Source organism: Ascaphus truei, chromosome 7 (genome assembly GCF_040206685.1).
Source record: "Ascaphus truei isolate aAscTru1 chromosome 7, aAscTru1.hap1, whole genome shotgun sequence".
Taxonomy (NCBI): domain Eukaryota; kingdom Metazoa; phylum Chordata; class Amphibia; order Anura; family Ascaphidae; genus Ascaphus; species Ascaphus truei.
In genome coordinates, this window is record NC_134489.1 from 52,012,283 (window position 1) to 52,037,799 (window position 25,517).

The window sequence follows — 25,517 nt, forward strand, 5'->3', positions numbered from 1 at the left end:
TTTGTTCACAAATAGGGAAAGGACCGAGGAACTTGGGTGCCAGTTTAGGAGATGGTACCTTGAGGTGGATATTCTTAGAGGAGAGCCATACCAAATCCCCTGGTTTGTAACTGGGCGCCCAACGACGACGACGATCGGCCTGTAGTTTCGACCTGCGGGAGGAGTTGAGAAGAGTAGACTGAATCCTGGACCATGCGGTTTGGAGGGAAGAAATGCATTCATCTACGGCTGGTACTCCAGAAAGAATGTTGGGGATGGGAAGACAGGGAGGGTGGAACCCATCATTTATAAAGAAGGGCGACTCCCGGGTGGACTCGTTTTTGGCAGAATTGACGGCATACTCTGCCCAAGAGAGGAGTTGAGCCCAATCATCCTGGAAATCGGATATGAAACATCTCAGGTACTTCTCCAGGGATTGAATTGATTGATTCTCTCCATTTGTCCATTGGACTGAGGATGATAGGCGGAAGAGAAAGAAGAAGAGATGCCCAATCTCTTCGTGAAAGCTCTCCAAAATTTGGATACGAACTGAGAACCTCTGTCAGAAACAATGGACGAAGGGATCCCATGAATCCGGAAAATCTGCTCCGTAAAGATATCAGCAAGGGCGGGGGAGGTGGGTAATCCTTTAAGTGGAATGAAATGGGACATCTTTGAGAACCTGTCCACGACCACCAAGATAGTGTTCATTCCTCTGGACCTGGGCAACTCCACGATGAAGTCCATCGAAATGTGGGACCAGGGGCGGTCGGGAACTGGAAGGGGTAACAGAAAACCCTGAGGCTTTTGACGGAGAGTCTTGCTTTGAGCGCACGTGGGACAGGCGCGGGTAAACTCCAGAATATCTTGAGACATCCTTGGTCACCAGAAATTCCGACGAATGAGATCAGTAGTCTTCTTAAAACCTGGATGACCTGCAGATTTCGAGGAGTGACCCCAAGACCTCTGGAACAAATTTGGAAGGTACAAAGAGTTTGTTGTCGGGAACGACCAAGTCCTTGGGAATGCGTCTCTGGGAGTGCAAAATCTTGTCAAGATTCTTAAAAGAAGACGTGGCGAGAATCCTCTCATGCGGAAGGATAGTCTCCAAAGATTCCTCTGGCCTCTCTTCAGAAGAATGTATTCGGGAGAGTGCGTCTGCCTTAACGTTCTTGGTCCCGGGGACATAGGAAAGGTGAAAATCGAATAGGGGGAAAAAAAGGGCCCAACGAGCCTGTCGTGGACCAAGGTGTCGAGCGTTCTCTATGTAAAGAAGGTTCTTGTGGTCTGTGTGGATAGTAAACGGCTCTTTTGACCCCTCCAGCAGGTGTCTCCACTCTTGAAGAGCCATCTTCACGGCCAGAAGTTCCCTGTTACCCACGTCATAGTTCCTCTTGGCAGACGAGAATTTCTTGGAAAAATATGCACAGGGATGTAACTTATCTTGGGGCGTGGGTCTCTGAGAAAGAACGGCACCAGCGCCGCAATCAGAAGCGTCAACCTCCAGGATGAAGGGAAGTTCAATGTCGGGATGATGGAGAATAGGTACGGATATAAAGGCTTCCTTGAGTGTCTCGAAGGCGGAGATGGCCTCGGATGACCAAGCAGAAGGATCAGCTCCTTTTTTGGTGAGCGCAGTAAGGGGTGCCACAATGGTGGAAAAACTCTGTATAAACTTACGATAATAATTAGCGAACCCTAAAAAACATTGTATGGCCTTGAGAGAGTTGGGTCTTGGCCATTCAGTGACTGCTTGAAGTTTACCGGAGTCCATCATAAACCCCTCATCGGAAATGATGTACCCCAGGAACGGAGTAAAGGTCGTATGAAAGGTGCACTTCTCCAGTTTGGCGTACAAATGGTGTTCCCGGAGAAAGGACGTAGGAGGTGTGGCGTATGTGGTCCTGGAGATCTTTGGAAAAAATCAGGATATCATCCAAGTATACAATAACAAAAACATTGAGTACCTTACGAAAGACGTCGTTGATGAAATCCTGGAAGACAGCGGGAGCATTACATAAGCCGAAAGGCATTACCAGATATTCGTAGTGTCCACTACGCGTGTTGAAGGCCGTCTTCCATTCATCCCCCTTCCTGATGCGCACCAGGTTATAGGCACCATGCAGATCCAACTTGGAAAAAATCTTGGCCCCCTGTAATTTATCGAACAGTTCGGTAATAAGGGGAAGGGGGTAACGATTTTTAATAGTTATCTGGTTTAAACCCCTGTAGTCGATGCAAGGCCTCAACGACCCGTCCTTTTTCTTGACGAAGAAAAACCCCGCCCCTGCTGGGGAATTGGAGTGACGAATAAAGCCTTTTTTGAGATTCTCCTGGATATATTCATCCATAGCGTGAGATTATGGTAATGACAAGGGGTAGGTCTTGGACTTGGATAGGAAGTAACCAGAAACTAGATCGATTGGACAATCGTAAGTCCTGTGTGGCGGCAAGAGGTCTGACTGTACCTTATTGAAAACGTCCCGGAATTGATGGTAAATGGAAGGTAGAATAACTTCGGGAACAGAGGTATTGGCCAGCAGTTGATGAGTCTCGTCTGACCTCGGCCTCCAGGAAATGGGAGCGGAGGAAGTCCAGTCAATGAGAGGATTGTTAAGCTGTAGCCAAGGAAGACCAAGGGTGATGGGTATCCCAGGAGCGTTAATGGCATCGAGAACTAAGGTCTCCTGCTGCAGATGTGAAGACAGAAGCAAGGGAGCCGTCTCTAAGGAGATGTGGGCCGGGGTAAGAGGACGTCCATCGATACCGACGAGTGTGATGGGAACCTTCTCTCTCACTAGTGGTATGCGGTTTACCCTGGCGAATTCAAGATCCACGAAGTTTCCTCCAGCTCCTGAGTCAATGAAAGCGGCGGTAGAAGTCTTGAACTTATCGCCTGAAAGGAAGACTGGAAATGTAAGTTTCTTAGGGAGTTCATCTTTATGAAGGGGACGTGGAGACATTACACCCAGAGAGAGCCCCTCTGTACTCACTGGGTGTTCCCGTTTCCCGGACACAGTGGACACTCCCGAACCAGATGTTCCATGGATCCGCAGTAGAAACACAATCCCCCGGCGTGGCAGAACTGCCGTATCGGTGTGCGGATGCGTTGTACCCCCAATTGCATTGGCTCTGGCAACTCCAGTGCAGGACGAAGAGGTGTGGTAGCACTTGGGGGAGCAGGAGTGCTGCTGAGAGTACTGGAGAACGGAATTTGAAAGTTATGGAAGCGAGTGCGCTGACGCTCTGAGCGGCGTACCTGGATGCGTTCATCCACTCGGACGGCCAAATCAATCAGGACCTCCAGTTGATCCGGCCTGGATTGGCGAGAGAGTTCGTCCTTGATGGGATCTGCCAGGCCTTGCCAGAATACGGAAACGAGAGCCTCTTGTCCCCAGTTAGTCTCGGCTGCTAGAGTCCGGAATTCCACAGCATACTGTGTCACCATCCGCCGTCCCTGAGTGATCTGGAGGAGAGAAACAGATGCCATCTCCCGACGAGCGGGGGAATCGAATACCCGTTGAAACTCGGCTTTAAATGCCGGGTAATCTTGGGTAAGGTCAGAACGTCGCTCCCAAACCGGGGAAGCCCAAGCCAGGGCGCTGCCAGTGAGGAGGTTATAAATGTAGGCTACCTTCTTGCGATCAGTATTGTAGAGATGGGGGGCCATTTCAAACTGCACCTCACACTGGTTTAGGAAACCCCTACAATCTTGCGGTTCACCTGCATAAGGCTTGGGGGGAGGAATCCTTACATCTGAGCTGCTAACTGCGCTTGCGGAGTGGGGGCTTACATCTGGCGGGGTCGCGGTCGGTACCCTGTCTGAGAGTACCGCGACCTGGCATGTAAGTGCCACAATTTGATCTGCCATGGCCTGGTTTTGCTGAAGCAGATTAGAGAGAAACTGCTGTAGTTCGGTCTGGTCTGCGTCTTGTGGGCTCGACATAATGTTACGCCGGTGCTGCCCGCAGACCAGACCCGTCCCCTGAGCTGAAGGGGGAAGTGGTAATACACGCACCCACAGCAAAGGCAGCGTGTCCGGAGTGTGGTATGAAGTGTTGCCAGGCCAGGTGTAGTAAGGTAGACAATACTTGCCGGTACCGGTTGTAGAGATAGAGTGATGAATGCCTTGCCGAGGTCAGGGAGTGGAGAGTGGAGATAGATCGTTGTCCAAGCCGTGTTCAAGGGGTTACCAGAGTGAGCGTTGTCCAAGGAGTGCCGAGATCGAGAGCCAGAGTGGGTAGTCGTACAAGCCGCGTCAGAACCTGTGAAAACACTGACAGAATCCAGAAGTACTTCCATACAGAGACTATGTCGAGCAAAGACTGAGAGCAGAGAGGAGCTAGATAAAGCAGGAAGGTCCAATTAGGAACGGAGGCGGGACAGGAAGAGCTACAGGGAGACACTGCAGATTGGTGCAGGCATAACAGGCCAGGTGAGTCTTGTTGGTAACCTGAGTATGCTCGTGCAGTGTGCGGGGGCGGAGCCTGAGGTCTGGGGGACGGGAAGAAGAGTGTGCAGACTGAGCGTGCTCCGTAACTCGTGTACGCGCGTGAACCGAGCCAGTGGATGGTGCAGGTGTGCATGCAGGTGGGCGTGGGCGCGCACGGCGCTGTACAGAGGAATCACCGAGGGGACTGATCCCGCAACGGCGGCAGGGGCGGGGAGCCGTGGAGGCCGGTAAGGCAGGATTGTTTTGTATGTCCAGGGGCTCCCTGCGGGGAGAGAGTGCTCTGTGTGAGAAGCGAGGAGAACGCCGATTCCTGACAGATACCTGCTGGAGATCTCAAAAGCTGCCAAGGTGTCTCGTGGAGTAAGTCTCTCGTAAACTTACATGTAACAGAATTGCAAAAAACACAGATACCTGGAGCTTAAAAACACTCTGCACAAGAGATGCAAGGGCTGTTTTGTGTGTGGCAGATGTATTGGTTGTAAGTACAGTGTAAAATGTGCCACATTCCAATCTATGGTCACTGGCCAAATTTATAACATTGGCACATTTATTAGCTGCAGGAGTAAATTCTGCGTGTATTTGTTGCAATGTCCTTGTGGACTTCAATACGTGGGGAGAACAGGCAGACCCCTTAAACGCTGGTTGTGTCACGGTTGTGCTCGCCACAAACCTGGGTCGGACCGCGCAGGCTGATCCGGATTGCGCAGTTCGTTGTCATATATCGCAGGATCAGGATAGGAGAAGACAGCGTCGTCGTTGTACAAGCCAGGGTCAGGACAGGAGACATCAGGATAAACATTGTTCAAGCAATAGTTCGGCAACATGTAGTCAAGAGAGCCCCGCTTCAGCTTAGGAGCGCGGGGTTGGTCTCTGCGCGTGCGGCGACCATGGCCCATGGTACTGGTCTCAGGAGGTGGAAGACAGACCAGATTTACACACCGCCTAGCTGCACGGTTAAACCAGTGCTGCAGCGCAAGAGTCCTGAGCGGGCTAGGGAATCCTCTGTAGCAGCGCAGGAACCAGGACACGGCCTCTCTAGATTAGGGAAAGAGTAGGCCCCAGGAACCAGGAAGCTGTAGATACACAGGGAAACCTCCGCTTCAGTGCAGGAATCCAGGAGACTGAAGGACGCAGGGACGAAACCTCTGCTTCAGCACAGGAGAACAGGAAGCTGAAGGACGCAGGAAGGAACCTCCGCTTCAGCACAGAAGAACAAGCGGGAGCTTGAAGGAAGCTGAAGGACGCAGGGCGGAACCTCCGTATCAGCATAGGAGAACAAGTGGGCTTGAAGGGAGCTGAAGGACGCAGGGCGGAACCTGGTATCAGCATAGGAGAACAAGCGAGGGCTTGTGGCAGAACGATGGTGACATCCAGTAAGGACTATGCTCGGCAAGGAGCATTGTGGGAAAGCAGTACTTAAAGGCCAGCGGTCCAATCCCCAGCGGGGGTGTGAAGGTACTGCTCCAATGAGTGAATGCAAGTCTAGGTTGCAGTGATAGGCTGCACAGCTGCAGTAGATACTAGAGGGAGTGTGTATAGCTTTGGTGAGTGAATCCAGGCTGCAGCAAACATCAGGAGAGCTGTTCCAGAACTGCACCGGTCTGCAAGGTAAGGCAACCAGTAAACCGCGGAGCGGATTCCTTACAGGTTGGCAGAACATGTGTACAATATAAAGAGGGGATTGGAGACACTCAGTGTCTCCAACCACTTCAAACTTGTACACAATCAAAATCCAGAGGGACTGATATGCAAAGGGATAGACTGCCCTAAACCTAGTTGGAGAGGGGGAAGGGGGGGGGGGGGGGGCAGACTCAATGGTATATCCAAAAGGAGAGTTTTTGGATATATACATTGAAAACTCTGACCCCCAAAGGTCTAAATATAGAATTTAACCTGGCATCTTTTTTGAGGGATTGAATCCCCTTTATAAACTTTAGATTTCCTATTTTTGGTATGTTACATTAAATGTAGCGTTTTCAATTATATTGCTTCCATTATTCTTGTCTTGTCTCCAAACCCCAAGGAGTGAATCCTGAATGGACGAAACGTGTTGGGACTTTTATTTCTCACTTGCAAGGACTGCACTAGACCCCTGGGAGCTGTCTGGAGCTCTGTACCCCCTCAATGTGATATTCCCTGGTGTATGGCCATCACTGGGGTGTATTGAGAGTGGGGATTCAGCTGATTCAGTGCAGCTTTTTTGGTAATCTGGGTGCAGCTCTGCTTTTGTTTTTATTCTATAAAGATTTATTTCCTTTTTCCTGCGTCCTTTTCCCTTTTTTACTGGAGGTATCCTGTGACTCCAGAACCACCCCCTGAAGTTGGTTACTTTAACAACCAAAAGCCAATGTGTATAACACAAAATGTGAGTGTATATGTCGTTTAGTATTCCTCTTATACTTATATATACAGTATCACACTATTTGTGTTTCATCTGTTTTATTGAGAATATCCTGCTACCGGTGAGCCTGTACGACACTGCAAGTTCGGCTGCTGGAGACGGTGTATATCATCGGAGGTGTCCTGATAACAGAGAGTCTGCAACATCAGTGTGGTTAAACTTAGCAACCGAAATGCCCGTTAGATTCCACGAAATGTGAGTGCAATACTTTCTTTGCTAATATTGCTATACACAATATCACACTATTGTGTTTTTTCTTCTTCTTTTTCATATATTTCCAATTCTGATGAGACTGTGCGCATTGGAATCCTCCCCTTCTACTATTCAAGTGGTTTAGAACGAACTCACTTGCTACCCGGTGCGGCACCCATCAAGGAAATCTACTGTATATTTATTGTCTACATTGGAACTATACACTGGCGACACACTTTATTCGAGCTCGGCTAGTCCCACGAATTCGGGTATACCCGGGTGTATTGAGGTTTGTGACTGTTTTCTGCCCGAGTGCATTGAGTTATTTTCCAAGCCGGGATTGAAGCATTTTATTCCAGCTGGCTGCAATACTGCACAGTATATATATATATATACTGCATTACAATTCATGAATTTATGCCATCTGGTAGACACGCGAAGTATTGCAGCCTATTAAATCCTAATCATTATCATTTAACAGATCAGCCGCCCATCAGCCAGGCATGAACCCAGGCTGGGAAGGCAAATGCAACGGGGCTTGTCAGAGGTGAGGAGCGGCGCATTCCAGGTATCTGCCAGGTACATACCGGGTATTTGCTCGGATAAAGTGTGTCGGTGCAGTAAGTATCCTTTTAGCTCACATACTCTTTGCGCTTGTTTTCCCCCCCTACTTTATTATGCAGCACAATTAGTTTGAAATGTTATCAGGTATATTGCATTACAGTTTTATGGTTACCCAAGCAAGGGTTAATACCTCTGAGGGTATAAATAGGCAAGAAGTTGACTAGCTCCTCATTCCTTTGACAAAGTGACGTGCCTACATCACGAAACACGTTAGGGGGGAGGAGCATTGTGAGGCTGTCGGTAGGGAGTTCCCTCTGTGGTGAGAGTCGCGCTTCCAGTGACGTCACGATCTGAGCGCCAGCACACACTGCGGAGAGCAGTGAGAACACCTACTTTGCAGTATAGTGTGGAGGGGTGTTGGGAGCGTCGGCATACTATCCACGGCTCTGAGGGAGGTCCCTGCATGATGCGGACGGCATTCTAGTGATGTTTTTACACTCACTGGTTATCTGAGTATTTTATTGGCTGTTAATTGTTTTTTAATAAATTGTTCGTGCATTCTACACTATTTTGTGCATTCCATCTCCCTATATGATCTACTGAAAGCATTGGGGGATACTTCTGACCATCATTGGATTGCAGAAGGGAGGCAGCTACACGTGGGGTTCGTGGCAGCAATATAGAAGTGGTTCAAGCAAAGATTCTCTCCACTGCACCTATACAAGAGACTGATTGTAAGTAGGCATTATTCTTGCCTGCTGGGGAGGGTCGGAGTTCTGAGGTACTGCGCAATGGTGTGCTTTGTCTATCTCCCATAGGAGGAACCGTCAAGATCCCTTCCTTACTTCCACCAGCTTGGATTCCAGGGGAAGGTCTCCCAAAGGACTGTAATTACTCTATGAGAAGGGCCTATTGAAGAACCTGAAGTCCTCTTAGATATGTGCATACTTAAGCACACATACCTCTTGACCCAAACTTTATTTCACTGTGTAGATACATACTGTATAAAAGGGTCACACTTCTCCTCCTATCTGCCTGTTTTTTTTCTTCATTTTTAGTAAAATATAATGTAGCATTAAAACAGGTAAATAAAGTATCTAAATTACATTATTCTTACAAAGGTAGTAGGCTAAAGCAGGTAATCATGGATACATATCTACAATAGTTTCAATAAGGATATCATCAATCTCTCCTCACTGCCCTATCAATTTATTAATTACGCTGAAAATGTGTGTGATACCTTTCTGCAGAGCCAGAGAGGTCATTAATAAAATACTATAAAGTGTTCAATCTCTTTCCCACGCTGAAAGAGTTAAATCAGAAATCACCAAGCTATGCAGCTGCTTAAACACAGGACATCCCATTTAACTGCTGATATTTATCTGTTGCTGTTTGGCACTGCAAGCCATTGGCATCTGGATTTACACAAGCAGATTTGTTCTCACAGCTCCCAACCAGTTTGCTCTCCAGAGCAAGAGATTTTCAGGGGGTGATGCCATACAAATATGTAAAGGGAAACAGTTTCTTGAATAGGACGGTCTCAGTTAGACTATGAAACCAAGTGATGTGTGTAGGAGGATAACATTTGTCCGAATGAGGGCGACACCTTCACACCATTTCCACATGCTGAACTGGAAAGTAAATCACGCAGTGTTTACTGACTTTCCTTTTCTTTATTAGCAAAATACAAGTGTTTTTCTTTTCTACTATCGTGTTCCAGAAAACAATTTTAAAGTAGGGTTGTTTGTCTACTCGTAAATATATATATTTATACACTCATATATATATATATATATATATATATATACACACACACACACACACACACACATACACACACACATAATGGAATGCAAGAACTGACTTTTATTATCCAATTTAAAAAAAAAGAACAAAATGAGTGTACCATTATTTGTCTATAGAAAGTTATATAAACTATTATTGCAAAGTACTATAACTAAGGAGAACCAAGTACCTTTTGGTGCACACTGAAGCCGAAAGGAGTCGTTTCTCCTACTTGGTTAATTTTAGCCCCTATTATTTTTAACAGGCTGTTAACCGGTGTTACCCCTGAGCCAAACACCCCTATTTTCAGCTATGGTGACCCACCCTTTCCCAAGATACTTACCGGCAAACTTACAGACATGTTTTGGGCATTGATATAAAAGTAACTTAAGAGAAGAAATGGCTGAGCTTGTCAAAATTGATTTTAACTGCATGAGCTAAATATGCAATTTTCTTCAGATCCAACTTACTGTTCTGAAGAATTGTATTTAATATGTGTGTTTGGAAAGATGAACTCACTTGTGACAGCAAGCTCTGCCAGCTAAATTCATTGTCTGTGTAGGAGCCAATCATTGGTTCTGATGACACAAGCGTAACTTAAGTTGGACTATAAAAGTACACATGGAATATATATATGATTTATTAGTGTGACAGGTTCCCTCTCTTCTCCTTGACTTTAAACTTCCATTACAAGTCAGGACTCCACTATAAAGCAACTGGGATAGAAGAAAAGAAGAAAAGGGCAAAAAGGGAATCTTTGACTGAATGAGAACATGATAGAGTTACGAGTGTGTAGTTATATTTACCTGTGTATGCTGGTTGTACTTAGCCCAGTGGATCTGAACGACAGCAATCAAGCTACAGATAAAGATACCTTGTGCAGTGCATGTACCTGGAGACAGAACAGCAAGTCTTCAAGACTAGAAGCTATAAAAATCCAAATCCTTAGCAAACTGCGACTGGAGCAGGCGCCTAACATTAGCAGGGATACGATAAAACATATTTTGCCCAAAGCTCCACCGCTGCAAGATATAATAGACCGGTATGATGTCCAAAAAGATGACAGCAGTGAGGGATCTTTGGAAGACGATGATTATCACGCCACTACTGAAACGATCATAATAGTGCCTACAGAACGTAAGTACTATAGATTATGTCTGTGACTTTGTACAACAATATTATTTAGCTGTTTCATTTCTTAAGAGAAGCAGATTTACTTTCAGCCCTTGCTCCCAATCTACGGGCTATAGTATACCATATAGTGGCTGGGAAGAATCATTTCTAGAAATGCATGCACTAACAGTGTCCTTTTTAACATTCTTTTCATGTTATTATAATATTTTAAATAATAGACAGTAAAAATAATCTTGTTTAGATCTGAGTTCCACAATTACTCACCCAACAACCATATTGTTGCACACAAAGTTTTTTTTGATGAGTGATTTGCAACTAATTAATTAAAATAGTGCATATACATATTTATAGCAAATCTATTTTCAGCTATCCTACATTGATGATTATTGTACAGAGGATCAATAATTAAGTACAATATTACCTTAAATCAGTTCCTGCTCTGCCAGAGATATCTGAAATAAATTGCAGGTAAATATTGTTAGCAAAAGGGATAGTCCTTGTAAATCCACTTAGTCTTGAGCTAGGAAGGTGAATTTGTGTTTTTTGTGTTGGTAATTTCTTGTACTTTTATTATGTTTACACCTATTTAATGTTGGATGCTCTGTAATGTACAATGTAGCGATATGTTGCACGCTCTTCTACAGAACTGGTGATTTAGCAAACACATAGACAAAGGTCCATACTCCATATGATGTGAAGTTGCTTCCCCATGATGGGGACGATTTTAGCCTATTAAATTAAACGAAGGTGAACTCTTCTCCAGACCTCGGAAGCAGTACATTGAATATTGGGGAAAACATTTTATTTGAAGGAATCAACATTTTGGTAGTTACTTTTATACTAAAAATAGCATATGTTATATAAAAAATATTACCTTCTATTGTCTTTCTAATGACAAGGGAAATAAAGTGTTTACATTTATTCTGTATTGTTATTCAGTGACGCGTGTAAATGTCCTAAATAGGGTTATTACATATTCCGCCGTTCAACTTGCAATTCGGTTTTAAATGGCGCCTAAGGCTCGCACACATGATTTCCACTGTTGACTGTCATTGGGTTGCTATTGGTAGAATAGCGCAAGATCGCTTTAGTCTATTACAACCTTGCTTCTTAATCTCTTCAGCTATTTATTCTTACAGATGTCATCTCTTTTTATGGTCTTTCTTTCTCATAGTTCATAGGTTTTTGCACCCATTTTCATGCCTCTTCACATTCAATCTCTGTTTAAGATTAACATCAAACATCTCTTCTCTCTTCTCGCTTCTCTCTATGGATGAGATACATTAAGCTCTGATAGTCGACGTAGTGACTATTAGTCAGTCTCTCTCTATGTAACTGACAAATATTTACCAGACAGTTCTAGTCAGTTTGAGGCCCCTTTTCTCACAAATGATGTTAGCGTTCCCAACTCTCTTTCTTCATACTGCAACATACCTTTCCCAGGTAATGGCAACAATTTTGTTGATGACCTTTCTAATCCTTGTGCTGCTTCTTTTTGTACTCCGAGTCATGGATTTGGGTAATGTATTCTCCTAATTGATTGTTAAGTTGTGTGCACTTGCCTTTATGTGCCAATGCTTACACATTAGTGGGCCTACTGTGTTTCAGTATGTGTATATATATATCCCCTTTAGCCCCTGCCAATCCACTGCTGGGTTGAGGCTTCCCACGTTGGGTCTTCTCCACGTTGCTCCAATACATTTTCTAATTTCATCCTCTAATCTTAATTTTAGTTGTCATTTTGGTCATTTGATACCCTTTGGAATCTAGTTGGCTATTACATAGTTACATAGTTACATAGTAGATGAGGTTGAAAAAAGACATACGTCCATCAACTTCAACCTATGCTAAATTTAGACAACAGATACTTTATCCTATATCTATACTTACTTATTGATCCAGAGGAAGGCAAACAAAAAACCCCAGATATCTAATGATATCTCATAAGGGGAAAATAAATTCCTTCCTGACTCCAAGAATTGGCTTAATCCCTGGATCAAGATCCTTCCCATGTAAACTCATTTGGTATATCCCTGTATACCTTTTCTTTCTAAAAAGATGTCCAACCTTTTTTTGAACAATTCTATTGTAACTGCCATCACAGTCTCCATGGGTAATGAATTCCACATTTTAACTGCCCTTACTGTAAAGAACCCTTTCCTTTGTTGCTGGTGAAATATCCTTTCCTTCAACCTTAAGGGATGCCCCCAAGTCCTTTGTACTGTCCTTGGGATGAATAGTTATTTTGAAAGCTCCTTATACTGTCCTGAATATATTTGTATATAGTTATCATATCCCCTCTTATACGCCACCTTTCTAATGTAAATAAATTTAATTTAGCTAGCCTCTCCTCATAAGTTAGATTGTCCATCCCCTTTATTTATTTCGATCTTTGTAGAGTTGACACATTTGATGAACATCATTTTGGTGTTGCTAAGATTTATATGGAGGCCCACTATCCTACTTGCTTCTGCAAGTTCTAACATTTGTTGATGGAGGTCTTATGAACTTATTTAAAAAAAACAATAACGTTGTCTGCAGATATATATACTGTATATACAGATACACTATAAAGGGTTAACACACCAATGGACGGAACCGATTGACTGGTACAGTATAATAGTAAAGAAGACTATAATAGTAGAGACTGACAGGTTAGAGTCTGATGATGGTTTATCTGCCCGTGTCTCTTTCTTTCTACCCCTTTGCGGTCTCTCTCTCTCTCTCTCTGACCTTTTGCCGTTTGCTATGTTTATGTCTCTATCTCTTTCTCTGCCCCTCTACTGTGTACATTTCACACACTTTTGTAGCACCCTTCCTTCCCCTGTCGACGCTTACACAAAATGGTGGCAGGAAATGGAGGGAACGGAAATCCCTCAAGATCCAAGCCTGAGCAGGAATCGAAAATGAAGTTTTGTTTTGGTTACAATTTGGTGCTAGCACAGGAGGTATAAGTATAAAAGTGCTGGGACTCGGAACCTGGGAATACCTAGTTGGACAAGTCTAGAGATGAGTTAGGATTGTAGGAATCCCGAATTGTCAATCCTTCATTTTTTTTACCTGGTATTACAGTACTAAAACGTCAGTACATTATTTTCCTCATGATCTGTCTATCATCTTATGCCATTCTGAATAATGCTCCTTGACCTTCTAGCATTGACTTACTATAAAAGCCTTAGCACTCTGCACTCTTATCTCAGGCTCACCTTGATAATTCTGTTCAAATATATTATTCCGTCTATGATTTTCTTTTACTCTAATTTCCCCTTATTTACTTTGTAGCTTTTGCCCCAACCTAACATAACCACTGCTTAAATTCTAAAAACTCAGACTCAGTTCTCAAAGAATCAACCCTCTGTACTTTTTTGCCTCGGCAACCATTTTTCTTATCCTTTAAAATATTCTCACTATCTATACTATTTTTTGCACGATCCTTTGCAATCAAGAGTTGATACTACATACTACAACAGTACTCTCAAATGTTCTCAAAGATATTCTTTTGGCTACATGGCAAGATTTTAATTATTTCCATATATTCTTGGAAAATTACGGTAGATGCCGTGTCAAACATACTCTTCTCCTCTCTTCTCTACTCGCTTCTTATCTGTAATAAGATTACATTATGGTCTTCCAGTGCTTTTTTTATATATAAAAAAAAGAAGAGGTGCCGGTACTCAGGGCTACAGAAAGCTTTCGAGAGGCCCATGACTAGAGTGTCCACTGAGCCAAGGTCGCCCCCCCCCCCCCACACTCCAAGAGTTGGCAGTTTTGCGAAACCTCCCCCCTCTATCCCTCACATCCCTACCGCTGTCTCTCCCCCATACAACCTTCCCTCTCCCCCCTCCCACACCCCCACTTTTCTCCCCTCCACCTCTCTCTCACTCCTACACCCCTACCACTCTCTCTCCCCCAAACACACACCTTTTCCCCCCCTCTCTCTCCTCCCCCCACACACCACCTCTCCCTCCCCCCCATAATCCCACCTCTCTTGCCACACCCCACCTCTCTCTCTCTCCCCACACCCCCACCTCTCTCCCTCCCCACACGTTTATATAAAGAAAAATGCATATCATATATATATATATAACTTAACGCGGTACAACAGGCATCTAAACAAGATTAAAGATTTCAGTGAGCATCGTCATTATAGAAGCAAACTTTCTCCGAGACAACTGCTGAGACTCATAATGGGGTGCCCCTAGCAAATCATACGCCACTCTTGTTGGAGGGCGTCTCACTCTTTGACTCCGACGAGTCTCTTCTCCAACATCTTCTTGGTTGGAGAGGCTACCATCGGCTTGAGGCACTGGCTCTCTCATAATGTGTGACTCTTGAGTTTACATTGTCTCTTTTGGGTGTAAAACTGGGACTCTCTGGGTCCAGAGGCCGACTTGTTGAGGCCACTGGAAATGGTACCTGACTGACAGGATCATTGCCCGACTCTTCCCTTGGTGCTGCCCACCAGTCTGTTGGTATTTGAAGAAGTACGTTCCATTGGATCCCTGTTCTCTTCCATTAAAGCTGCCGGGATGCAATTATAAGGATCCTATTATAAGGCGGCACAATTGTGCCAAATTATACAGTGGCAGTGTGACCCAGCATTGAAAAGATGGGTGGCACTGGAGAGGGAATTCTGCTCACCATTGGAGCTGAGTAATCTCATTTGGCTACCTAAAACAGCGCTCAAGTCAGCTAATACGCCGCTTTCCTCAATGACCAGCTCCTTGTCTGTCTGGGAGGCAAATAAATGTAAGTGTGCTTTAACCAACATGAACTAACTGATGACCCCTCTCTGGGGCAACCCAGACTTTGCTCCAGGTTTGAAGAATAGCGACTTCTCTATTTGGATACAAAATGGCTTTAATAGATTTAGAGATCTGGAGGGTAGAAAGGGTATTAAATCATTTGACCCAATTAGATCAGACAAAATTGTCCCCCACTCAGAATTCTTTAGATACCTTCAGATGAGAGCATTTTATAACAAATGAGCCCCCCACTGCCCCTTGACTACTTTTGAGAAGCTCTGTGTCAAAACAAAGACACACAGGGACTCACATCGCAAATGTACAGAGAAGTGATCTGTTCTGGACCAGGAGAACACCCAAAGCTAAACTACATGAAGCAATAGGAGGCAGACTTAGGGGAAGAGTCAGAGGGAGAAACTTGGACGGCAATAGTCACGGCGGTGGCCAAAACATCGATTTGCACTACATTAAAGGTGAACACATATAAAGACCTGATGAGGTGGTATCTAACCCCACTTAAATTATCTCGGTTCGTACCAGGATATACCCCATTGTGCCCTAGACAATGTGGAGAACCAGTGGACCTGTTACATATGCTGTGGTCCTGCTCTTGGATCTCCCCTATATGGGAGGGAATTAGAAATTGGATCCAGAGGATTTTTGACCTCACAATTCCCCCGGACCCTTGGTTGTTCTTATTGAACAGACCATTACCAGGTTTATCCAAAGCAGGTAATAAACTGATTGCACACTTTGCAACGACAACGAGATGCGAGGTCGCAGCACTCTGGAAACAACCGGAAATTCCAAAGATTCAGAATAGAATTTGGTTTGTCTGCCAGATGGAAAAGTTAACAAGTCTGGTTAATGACACTGGCAAAACTTTCCTAAAAGTCTAGATGCTTTGGCTGGCCCAGACAGATATCCCCGGGGTTGAGGTAAGCACAATTTGGCATTAATAGATCCAGATTAGTTCTCCTTTGAGTAGTATGACAGCCTAAAGCGAAGGTATTATGCAGAGAGAGACTGTTGAGGATAGCTTGAGGCATAACCCGGCCACAGCAGACCCATTCCCTGCATCAGCGTGGTTTATAAGGGATTGATTCTCAAGTGAGGGCATTCCCGGCAGGTGAACAAACCAGGATACTCACCAATCCCCCCCTCCGTAGTCCCACGGCCGCATGTGCGTAGCTATACAAAATGGCCGCCGCACTCAGCACCCACTGTGCATGCGCACCTCACTACACCGCGCATGTGTGACAACCAAGATGCCCCCCCCCGCACTGGAGGTAAGAGGGGGCTCGGCTACATATATATATTTTTATATAATACCAGATATAAAAGAAAATATTGGCCATCACCTATGGAAAACCAACTCATGGGTGAGTGGAAATGTAAAAATGTTTTGATCTTCATGGATAATTTGCTCACAAAATTCTTTCATGGTCCCACACAACGTCAAGGGAACATTAAAAAAAAATCCCGGATAGTCTATAATCAGAGATATCTATGATCTAATCAATATCTTTTGTGTCACATATTAAATTTGCTGAACTGAATCTGTTAGTGATGGATAACAAATTGGGAGGTAGATAAACTGTAAATATTTAACTGAACTAAAACAAAATCGTATTTTCTTTTTTTTCTTTCTTTCTTTTTACAGATATAGGACAATAATAAATGAAATGCATTGATGTTGTGTTCATTGTTTAAGATATTACAGTTAATTTCATTACAAGCTCTTTTTTTTTTATCTGTGATCTCCCAAGGTCTAATACTGATTGTTAAATGTAAGAAAGTATATACTATCATTTAAAATGTGACATATGATATGACACTAGGGTGGGTCTTTATGCGAGTTTAATATGTGCATACTATATATTTCCTTCTGTACCTGGGAAGGCTAATGTATCATTAATATATTGAACATGTTTAAATAAAGTATCTGATATAATAAAAGTAAACATTAGGTGAAAAGCATGTGTGCCCAATAGAGATTCAAAAGTTTGATTTGATGAGAGGCATAAAATTATCTAAGCAGTCAATTAGAAGTTTGTGTGCCAAAGACAGGGAATATACTGTAAGTGACCAAGTGGTGAAGCCTTGAAAAGGTGGGATCAGCTGAAGCAATACTGTAGATTAAAAGGAATTAAATACTCAATGACGCAAATGTTTCTCTAAGAAAAGTTAAAAGGGATGCAGCTTTAAATCACATCTTGTTGAGTAAGACATAGTCTTAGAAGTGGAATGTAACTGTTATCTTGGCTAGAGATGCAGCTACTTACATATAATACAAGCGCAAGTGATAATGCTTTCCAATCCAAAGCATCTAAAACATAGTGATCCAGTACCAGAACATGTCTCAGCATTTTTCAATTTACATTACTCAAGGGTCATAACTCTTTTTATAATTTTTAAACAGAGATGGGTAGCACCAGCTGCAATACCGAGCTGTACTTTCAAATGCTGTTATCTTACAGGCATAACGAGTTGTGGTTCTTAGAAACAGGTATCTTGATGTACAAGCCAGGACTGGAAAATGTCCAATGTCCCATCTCTTCTCAGATTCCCTACCAATTATAGACGTGACAGAGTCATTTTACTGGTAGTTATGACAGAAAGACACATTGCAAATCTTAGCATGCACTTTTAGAGACCAGGGGACAATGTATTGCCTTCCAAATGTAAATCCCCATGCTAATTAGACCCAAATGTAAAGCTGCAGGGTAATTAGAATAACGCAAAGTTGTTGGTTAGGTGGCACTACTGTGTCTTTAAAACTTTCATACACCTACAAATGTTTCATTACAACAATCTTCTTTGTTTTGTTTATCTAACAGCGGATTTTTCCATTGAAGTGACAGAAAAACCTAAATGTTGCTCCTTCAAATTCAGCTCTAAAATTCAGCTGAATAAAATATCAAGGGCACAACTCTGGATACATCTGAAGCCAGTTCAAAAACCTATGACAGTTGTTATACAGATCCTAAGGCTCATTAAGCCTTTGAAAGATGGTACAAGATACACGGGAATCCGAACACTAAAACTTGAGATGAATCCAGATTCTGGGACTTGGCAGAGCATTGATGTAAAAACTGTGCTGCAAAACTGGCTAAGGCAACCTGAATCCAACCTAGGCATTGAAATCAAAGCATGTGATGAAAATGGACAGGATCTTGCAGTAACCAACAATGAAGATGGGCTGGTAGGTGTTATGTGCCAAGCAACCATGCCACTAGTTGGCTCGCGTTAGGCGATGCAGATGCGGGCCATGCAAGGCGTTCCCGATGTACTATACAGTATGTGTTACAGCGCTTTTAAGCCTTGAAGGGCTTTACAAATATGCATCACATTCTCCGGACATAATTCATGTAGAAATAGTGGGGCAGGGATGTAAAAAAAAAAGTATTGAAAAGAGCAACTAGACGCACAGTGCCAAAATAAAATTAGTTTTGATTGTGCAAAATGTAAGAAAATGGTTTAACAAGTTTCTTACATTTGATGCAAATACTTAGAAAAGAGATTATGCGACTTCAGACTTGGCAGCTAAAATGAAAATTGTGTCCACCGCAGCTATTTGTCACGGGGACAGATGATAGTCAGGCTCACCCCCTTTAACAACATGGTATTAAGACATCAAACATTAAAGTTATGATTGGATGTCAGTATTTATTTTCTCTTATAGTTTGAGATATACTTGTATATATGACCAGTGTAAAAAGGACATCAATGTACCCAGACGTTTCCCATTTTTACGTTTCAGTTGTTGGTTTACTGTGTCTATTTAATATAACAATATAAATGGGAAATTCCTTTATAAGGAGATTTAAGTAAACCAACTACAGTAGCATTAAAATTAAGAATACAGATTTAAAGATGGCAGGAAGTACAGTAGGTAGGAGTATTTAATGTACACGTTACATTATTTTCATTAGTACATAAACTCCACCATTAACTGTTAAGATGGCTTATACCTGTAACTTAGAACATTTGTATACCAAAAATTGTTTCATATACTCTAATATATTTATATAACATTTTACCAGGAACATTTACATTAAGAGCTACCTCTCGTTTTCAAGTATGTCCTGAGTACAGAATAATATTAATAATAATAATAATAATAAAATGTACCTTATCTTCTGACTTTGTTTGTGTGTATTAATAGTATGTCAGCAGTAAGACAGACTACAATATCTAATGAGCTACTTTTCATCCATGTTTTAGTCATCAAAATTAATAGTGCTTACTTTTAAGTACAATAATAAAATAAAACATCAACATGATGCTTTGAAGCATTGTCTCATTTAGAATACAGGTTGTTGGCTGAAATACCTTTGGCATGTGGGACATCCACTGTCGAATGTTATAACCAAATGATGATGAGGTTGCATGTGAACTGGGATGCGCCAAGAGAATACAATATGGTTATTATTATCAGGGCTCGACAAATTGTAAAAAATGTCACTTGCCCGAAAAAAAGGCACTCACCCTCCGCCCCCCCACCCCCAATTTTTTTAACCCCCCTCCCACTGTCGATTACTTACCGGTGGCGGGGTGCCGTGGCATGGTGTGGCATCTCCCAGCATTCTCCTGCAATTCCTGTGTCTTCTCCTGCAAATCCCATAAAAATGGCTGTTTTGGCATCAAATGATGCCGCGTTGCCATGACAATGGGACGTTACGCTGCAACAAGTTTCCATGGCAACGTGACACCATGAGGTCATGTAGCATCCCGTTGTCATGGCAACGCGGCATCATTTGACATCATGCAGCCATTTTCATGGGATTTGAAGGGGGAGACAGAACTTGCAGGAGAATGCCGGGAGATGCCACACCCCGTCTCCGGTAAGCACTCAACAGCTGGCAAAATGCACTCGCCCCAGGCAAGGGGGCGAGCGCATTTGTCGAGCCCTGATTATCATCATAGTAAAAAAAATGTATCTGATATAATACAATTATAACCTACAAATTTGGTCAGTATGCTAAAGCGATACAAGTAAAGAACAGAAAATATAACCACAGTGAGGTTTTAAAGAGTGACTATCTTATGTTAAGCTTATTATTACCTAGATCGAAGGATGCGTTAAATACTTTTCTGCATTTGTTAATAGCATTGTTTAATTCAATGGAAACGGGTATGACTTTGTTTTGTCTTCATTTTCTACTTTCAGAGTCCATTTATGGAAGTCAAGGTTGTGGACACACCAAAAAGATTCAGAAGAGACTCTGGCCTTGACTGCGATGAGCATTCAACTGAAACTATGTGTTGCCGTTATCCATTAACAGTAGATTTTGAGGCTTTCGAATGGGACTGGATTATTGCACCAAAGAGATATAAAGCCAATTACTGCTCCGGAGAATGTGGAATTGAGTTTCTGCAAAAATACCCCCACACTCATGTTGTTTATCAAGCAAACCCTAAAGGTCCCTCAGGCCCATGTTGCTCCCCAACTAAAATGTCCTCGATCAATATGCTGTATTTTAATGACGATGCCGAAGTCATCCATGGAAAAATTCCAGCCATGGTGGTAGATCGTTGTGGGTGCATATAAGCATTCCTTTTGCCCATCATATCATGACATGCGGATCCCTATTCAGTCTCCTATGCAATTTTTTCAACTTTAATGTTCTTTACAGCAAGCAAAGAAATTACCTTTGTTGAGGATTTACTGCAGCATTGAGATTCTTTATCTGAGCCAAAACGAAGAAGACACGGTACGAGATGCAGCTGAATTGCCACTAGCAAAACACAAGCTGTAAATTAAAAACCAAGTGATTCCATTACAAACTTTCACAAACCGGAAAAAACAATCAAACTCTCAATGTATTTTATTCAAATAGTTCACAAAGAAGAATATTAAACCCAAATGATTTTCACCTTACAGACTTATAACTAAACTTAAGATAGTGAAATGGTCAGTGAAATCTGAAATGTGCTTATAATAAACTTGAATATGTAACATTAGACAAAAATACCATGTAAACAGAAATGAATATGTAGGAATTATAAATATTCAGAACACTGATAAAGGTTTATACTTCCATTAGCAATTAATGCAGATGGTGCTGCCATAGAAGTTTAAATGTGGCTAAACATGTTATAAGGAGCAGTATTGCTCTAAAATCTTTATTAATTTTGATCTTTGATCTGTTGTCCTGAATAATTTTATGTTTCTGCTTCTTAGACTTTTGCACACTGCGCCATATTTTGTGCATACTCTTCTCTCTTGAAAAAGTACTAGCATTGAATTTTTGTATTACTTGCTTTGTGTATTCTGTACTACTGTATTTGATAGTTTAACACAATCTGGGTTTGGTATGGTTAGTTCTTTCACTACAGTACAATGCCTGTAAAATGACATTTGCATTTTGCAGACTTTTTGTTTGAACAATGTTTGAACAATAGTATTGCAAACCTGCCAGCTCGCATGGTCCCACCATATAACACACGGTTTTGACCTTGCTGGCCTCAGCGTCCCCGCCATCACTCGGGACTTCACCACGTAACTCCCAGCACATGATCCCGGGTGCAGGAAACAGTGCGAGAAGCTTCAGAGCCAGCGCCCTTCTCTGAATGTCTCCAGAAATCACCACTCTACATTAGTAAATATAAACTAAAGTTCCAGCACTCACTGACTAGAGAATAATAGATCAAACACGGTAAATGCCCAAGTGAATTATTTAATGTAGGCACAAGATCATAAAGCTAAACCTGGAGTGATGTGGCACTAGTGTGTAGACAAAAACCCTACAGAAAGGGTGGTAAGGGACAGGGAACACTGGGATATGGAGTGAACAATAAACAAAGACAGTGGGGGAATAATAATTACCAGCTACACGTGGAGGCAGCACGAGTAAGAGAAAGAGACGTGAGATAAGAGACTTTTGACCTGTTGGTTTGGACACTGAACTTTTATGCATTCTCCTCTGGCTATTTACAGGACTCTGTCATTTTGAGCTTAAACTCTGTATAGTGATTTCTGGGTGCTGCTCTGGTGGTTGGGGAGACTAGGGAAGTACCTTGTGGTCCTTTATACCCGAGGGAACGGACCTGAGGAAGGGGTTATTCCCCGAAACGTTGCCCCCCTGATTACCCTCCCCCCATTGGTTTTATTATTCCCCCATTGTCTTTGTTTATTGTTCACTCCCTATCCCAGTGTTCCCTGTCCCTTACCACCCTTTCTGTAGGGTTTTTGTCTACCCACTAGTGCCACATCACTCCAGGTTTAGCTTTATGATCTTGTGCCTACATGAAATAATTCACTTTGGCATTTACCGTGTTTGATCTATTATTCTCTAGTCAGTGAGTACTGGAACTTTAGTTTATATTTACTATTGTCTCTAGGGGGAATTGGGGTCCCCCTGTGTTCCGTGGGCACCCTGCACTTGTTCATTTATACGCTTTTGAGTGCTGTCTATTCCGAATTTATCATCACTCTACATGTTTCGCATACGGCTTCATCAGGAGGAGTGATTAATCAAGTGAAATGTATGTTCTTATATACCCTCACTGTACAAATATCATTGGGGAAAATCTTGATTGCAGTAAAAAACAGATTGATAGCATTGTGTGTGTCAATTAGCTAATATAAGTCACCTAAAGTCCACTTAATATACATATAACAATGAAACAAAATACATATCTATAGTAGGGCTACAAATACAATACTATTCATACAGTATATAATATGATGAAGCCGTATGCGAAACATGTAGAGTGGTGATTCATGGAGACATTTAGAGAAGTGCACTGGCGTTGAAGCTCCTCGTGCTGTTTCCTGCATTTGGGGCCAACTGCCAGGTGTGACACGGTGACATTGTGAGTGACGCCGGAGACACTGAGGCCAGCAAGGGTGGGAAGCCTTTTTAGTTACGAGCATACTGTTAAATTCTCCATATTTATGACTTCCTTATAATTTTCTGAAAATGTACCATATTTCATATTGTTCTGAGTCCAATGCCAATAAATAATGAATGATTAAACAAGCTATTTGAAGCATGAAGTGGATGGGACGGGACTGTTTGTTATCAATAGAAAGTCTCAAGAACATTTGAAGATGATGTTGCGACTTCCAAGTGGCTGCCAGAATGAGACTGACCTATTGTCCGTGAAGCTTCAGATATAATTTCTCGTCAACTTGGGGGTCCTCTGAGGACAGGGCCCAATGTTTAAGCTCTGAGGGACCCCGTGGATCGGTGTACACAAACGTAAAAAACAAACAATAAAGCACTCAAGCAGCATGGAGTGCTGGTTTAACTAGCCATCTGATAAGGTCATATTATTTAAAACATAAAACAAGTACATGCTATTTATTTTAACCCCCAGTTATGTTCTCTGCCATATTTTATATTTAATATACTTGTCACAATTTAGTAGCGCAGATTCTTTATTTCTATTTTTTCATGGTCTCTGCCATACTAATATTTCCACTATGGAAAACCAATTCACACTACTAATTACTTCTATTGTAAAAATAAACTTTAAAAGTATTGAACTTGTTTACCAAGTATACTGCATGACTTTGTAAATAAATGTTTTGCTTTCTGATGTAATGTGTACAAGAAATATATATATGTTGCATATACATGTCTTTAGTCAATAAATGTATGATTGATGTTTGCTGCTTATAATTATTGATGGAAAATAAATACATAGAGCCTGTGTTCTTCCTTTAATGGAGTATGTATAACGATGCTCGTCTCCGATAGGAAGTGGACCCGCAGAGCTAGGGGAGGGGTATATGATCACCGACCATAGCCATGGGGACAGAGTCCTGTTAAAGTAGTTGTAGTTGGAATGCAGGCAGAGGTCAAGGCAGGCAGCAGAGATGCAAGGTCAGGATAACAGGCTGGGGTCAAAGCAGGCATATGAGGGGCACAGCTGGGGTCGCAGGCTGGGGTCGGCAACAGAGAATCCACAGGAACAAGGCACAGGACCACAAGGAACAGACTACCATGCTCGGGCCAGGGATAGGAGTAACTATTGCTATTTAGCAGTAAAGACTGCTATTTAAAGCCCTGGACCAGGTGCATCCATTTACCAAGTCCAGGAAAAGGTTTGCCAGTATCAAAGATGGCTGTAACGGCCATGTAAGGGGTAAGTTCCAGCAAAATCCAGGACTAGAACCCTCATAGTAAGCAGCTGGTAAAAAGATTGGCCTTACATTTATGGAATATATAATTATTGATACATTGTTCTAAAGCATGACTCCCCCCCCCTCAAATAATATGTGAGAGATACGTCAAATGTTCTTTTAACCATTTTAAAGCAACACATATAGCCTCCCCAGCATTAGATTAAGTCAATTCATGCAAATTTTTCACGAGGTTGCACACCAAGTGAAATTTGACTATTTTCAGTCACAAAAAAGCCTTAGTTAAGGATCGCTGCTGATTCTCTATGTATTAATTCAATGTGCATTGCATTTTAATTTGATATTCTGATTGGCGAAATTCTCTAAAATGTTTGATTCGCTTCATGCTGAGGCTATAAATAAAGCACATATACCATGCTGTGCTTACTGTCTAGAGCAGGGGTGGGCAACTCCAGTCCTCAATGGCCACTAAAAGGTCGGATTTCCAGGGTATCCCTGTTTCAGCACAGGTGGCTCAATCCGGGGCTTTGCATGTTGCGGCCCTGCAATCACAACTGTGTCAAGGCCAGAAAAATTAAGTTTTGCAGTGGCCGTAGTATTCTGCAGTAACAATAGGCAGTGCTAGTGTGCTAGTATTGTACAGTATGTCTTTCATCTGTATGCAATGAAACCCACCACTTGTTCCCATAAAAACTTTACATGACTAAAAAATATACTTAAAGTATGATATTTTTATTAGAGTAAATAAGAGCTTAGAGATAAATAACAAAGACTTTGTCAAATAATACAATCTTACAATAATACATTCTTCTTCAACCAATATCTTCTTCTTATTGTCTCTTGTACAGTTTTGCCTCTAACATTATTGTGAGATTATTTTTTAATAATCAAAAATAAATAGATGCATGAATTACAGTACAGTGTTCTTTGAATTGAATTTGTGCACGGGTGGCACGTCATGGAGGGGTGGTGACAGTTTGGAGGTTCCCCCTGCCCGGTGAAACAGTTTCGTTACTCGGCGATGGAGCGAGCAAAGAATTTCCCTTTGGAGGACTTGCTACAGCTGAACCCCGTTATAACGCGGTGCTCGGGGTCCATCCGATGCGACCGCGTTAGAACCGGATCACTGAAAAAAATGGCCGCTTCTGGAGGGGGAGAGCTGGGGTA

At 42.5% G+C, this 25,517-nt stretch overlaps 1 protein-coding gene across 1 annotated transcript; it reads left to right on the forward strand.

Annotated features, from left to right (window-relative positions):
- Window positions 1–10,016: 10,016 nt before the first annotated feature.
- On the forward strand, window positions 10,017–23,875 carry LOC142499271 (growth/differentiation factor 8-like). Its single transcript, XM_075608375.1, has 3 exons — window positions 10,017–10,511; window positions 18,094–18,458; window positions 20,427–23,875. Exons 1-3 carry the CDS (start codon window positions 10,148–10,150, stop codon window positions 20,805–20,807), a joined length of 1,110 nt encoding a protein of 369 aa, XP_075464490.1. The 5' UTR covers window positions 10,017–10,147; the 3' UTR covers window positions 20,808–23,875.
- The last annotated feature ends 1,642 nt before the right edge of the window (window positions 23,876–25,517 follow it).

Bases quoted from the DNA above. Each gene is read 5' to 3' on its own strand.
- LOC142499271 (XM_075608375.1), top strand. From the start codon at position 10,148: ATGATAGAGTTACGAGTGTGTAGTTATATTTACCTGTGTATGCTGGTT. The intron at 10,512-18,093 runs GTAAGTACTATA...TTTATCTAACAG, and splicing joins CATAATAGTGCCTACAGAAC to CGGATTTTTCCATTGAAGTG. The intron at 18,459-20,426 runs GTAGGTGTTATG...TTCTACTTTCAG, and splicing joins CCAACAATGAAGATGGGCTG to AGTCCATTTATGGAAGTCAA.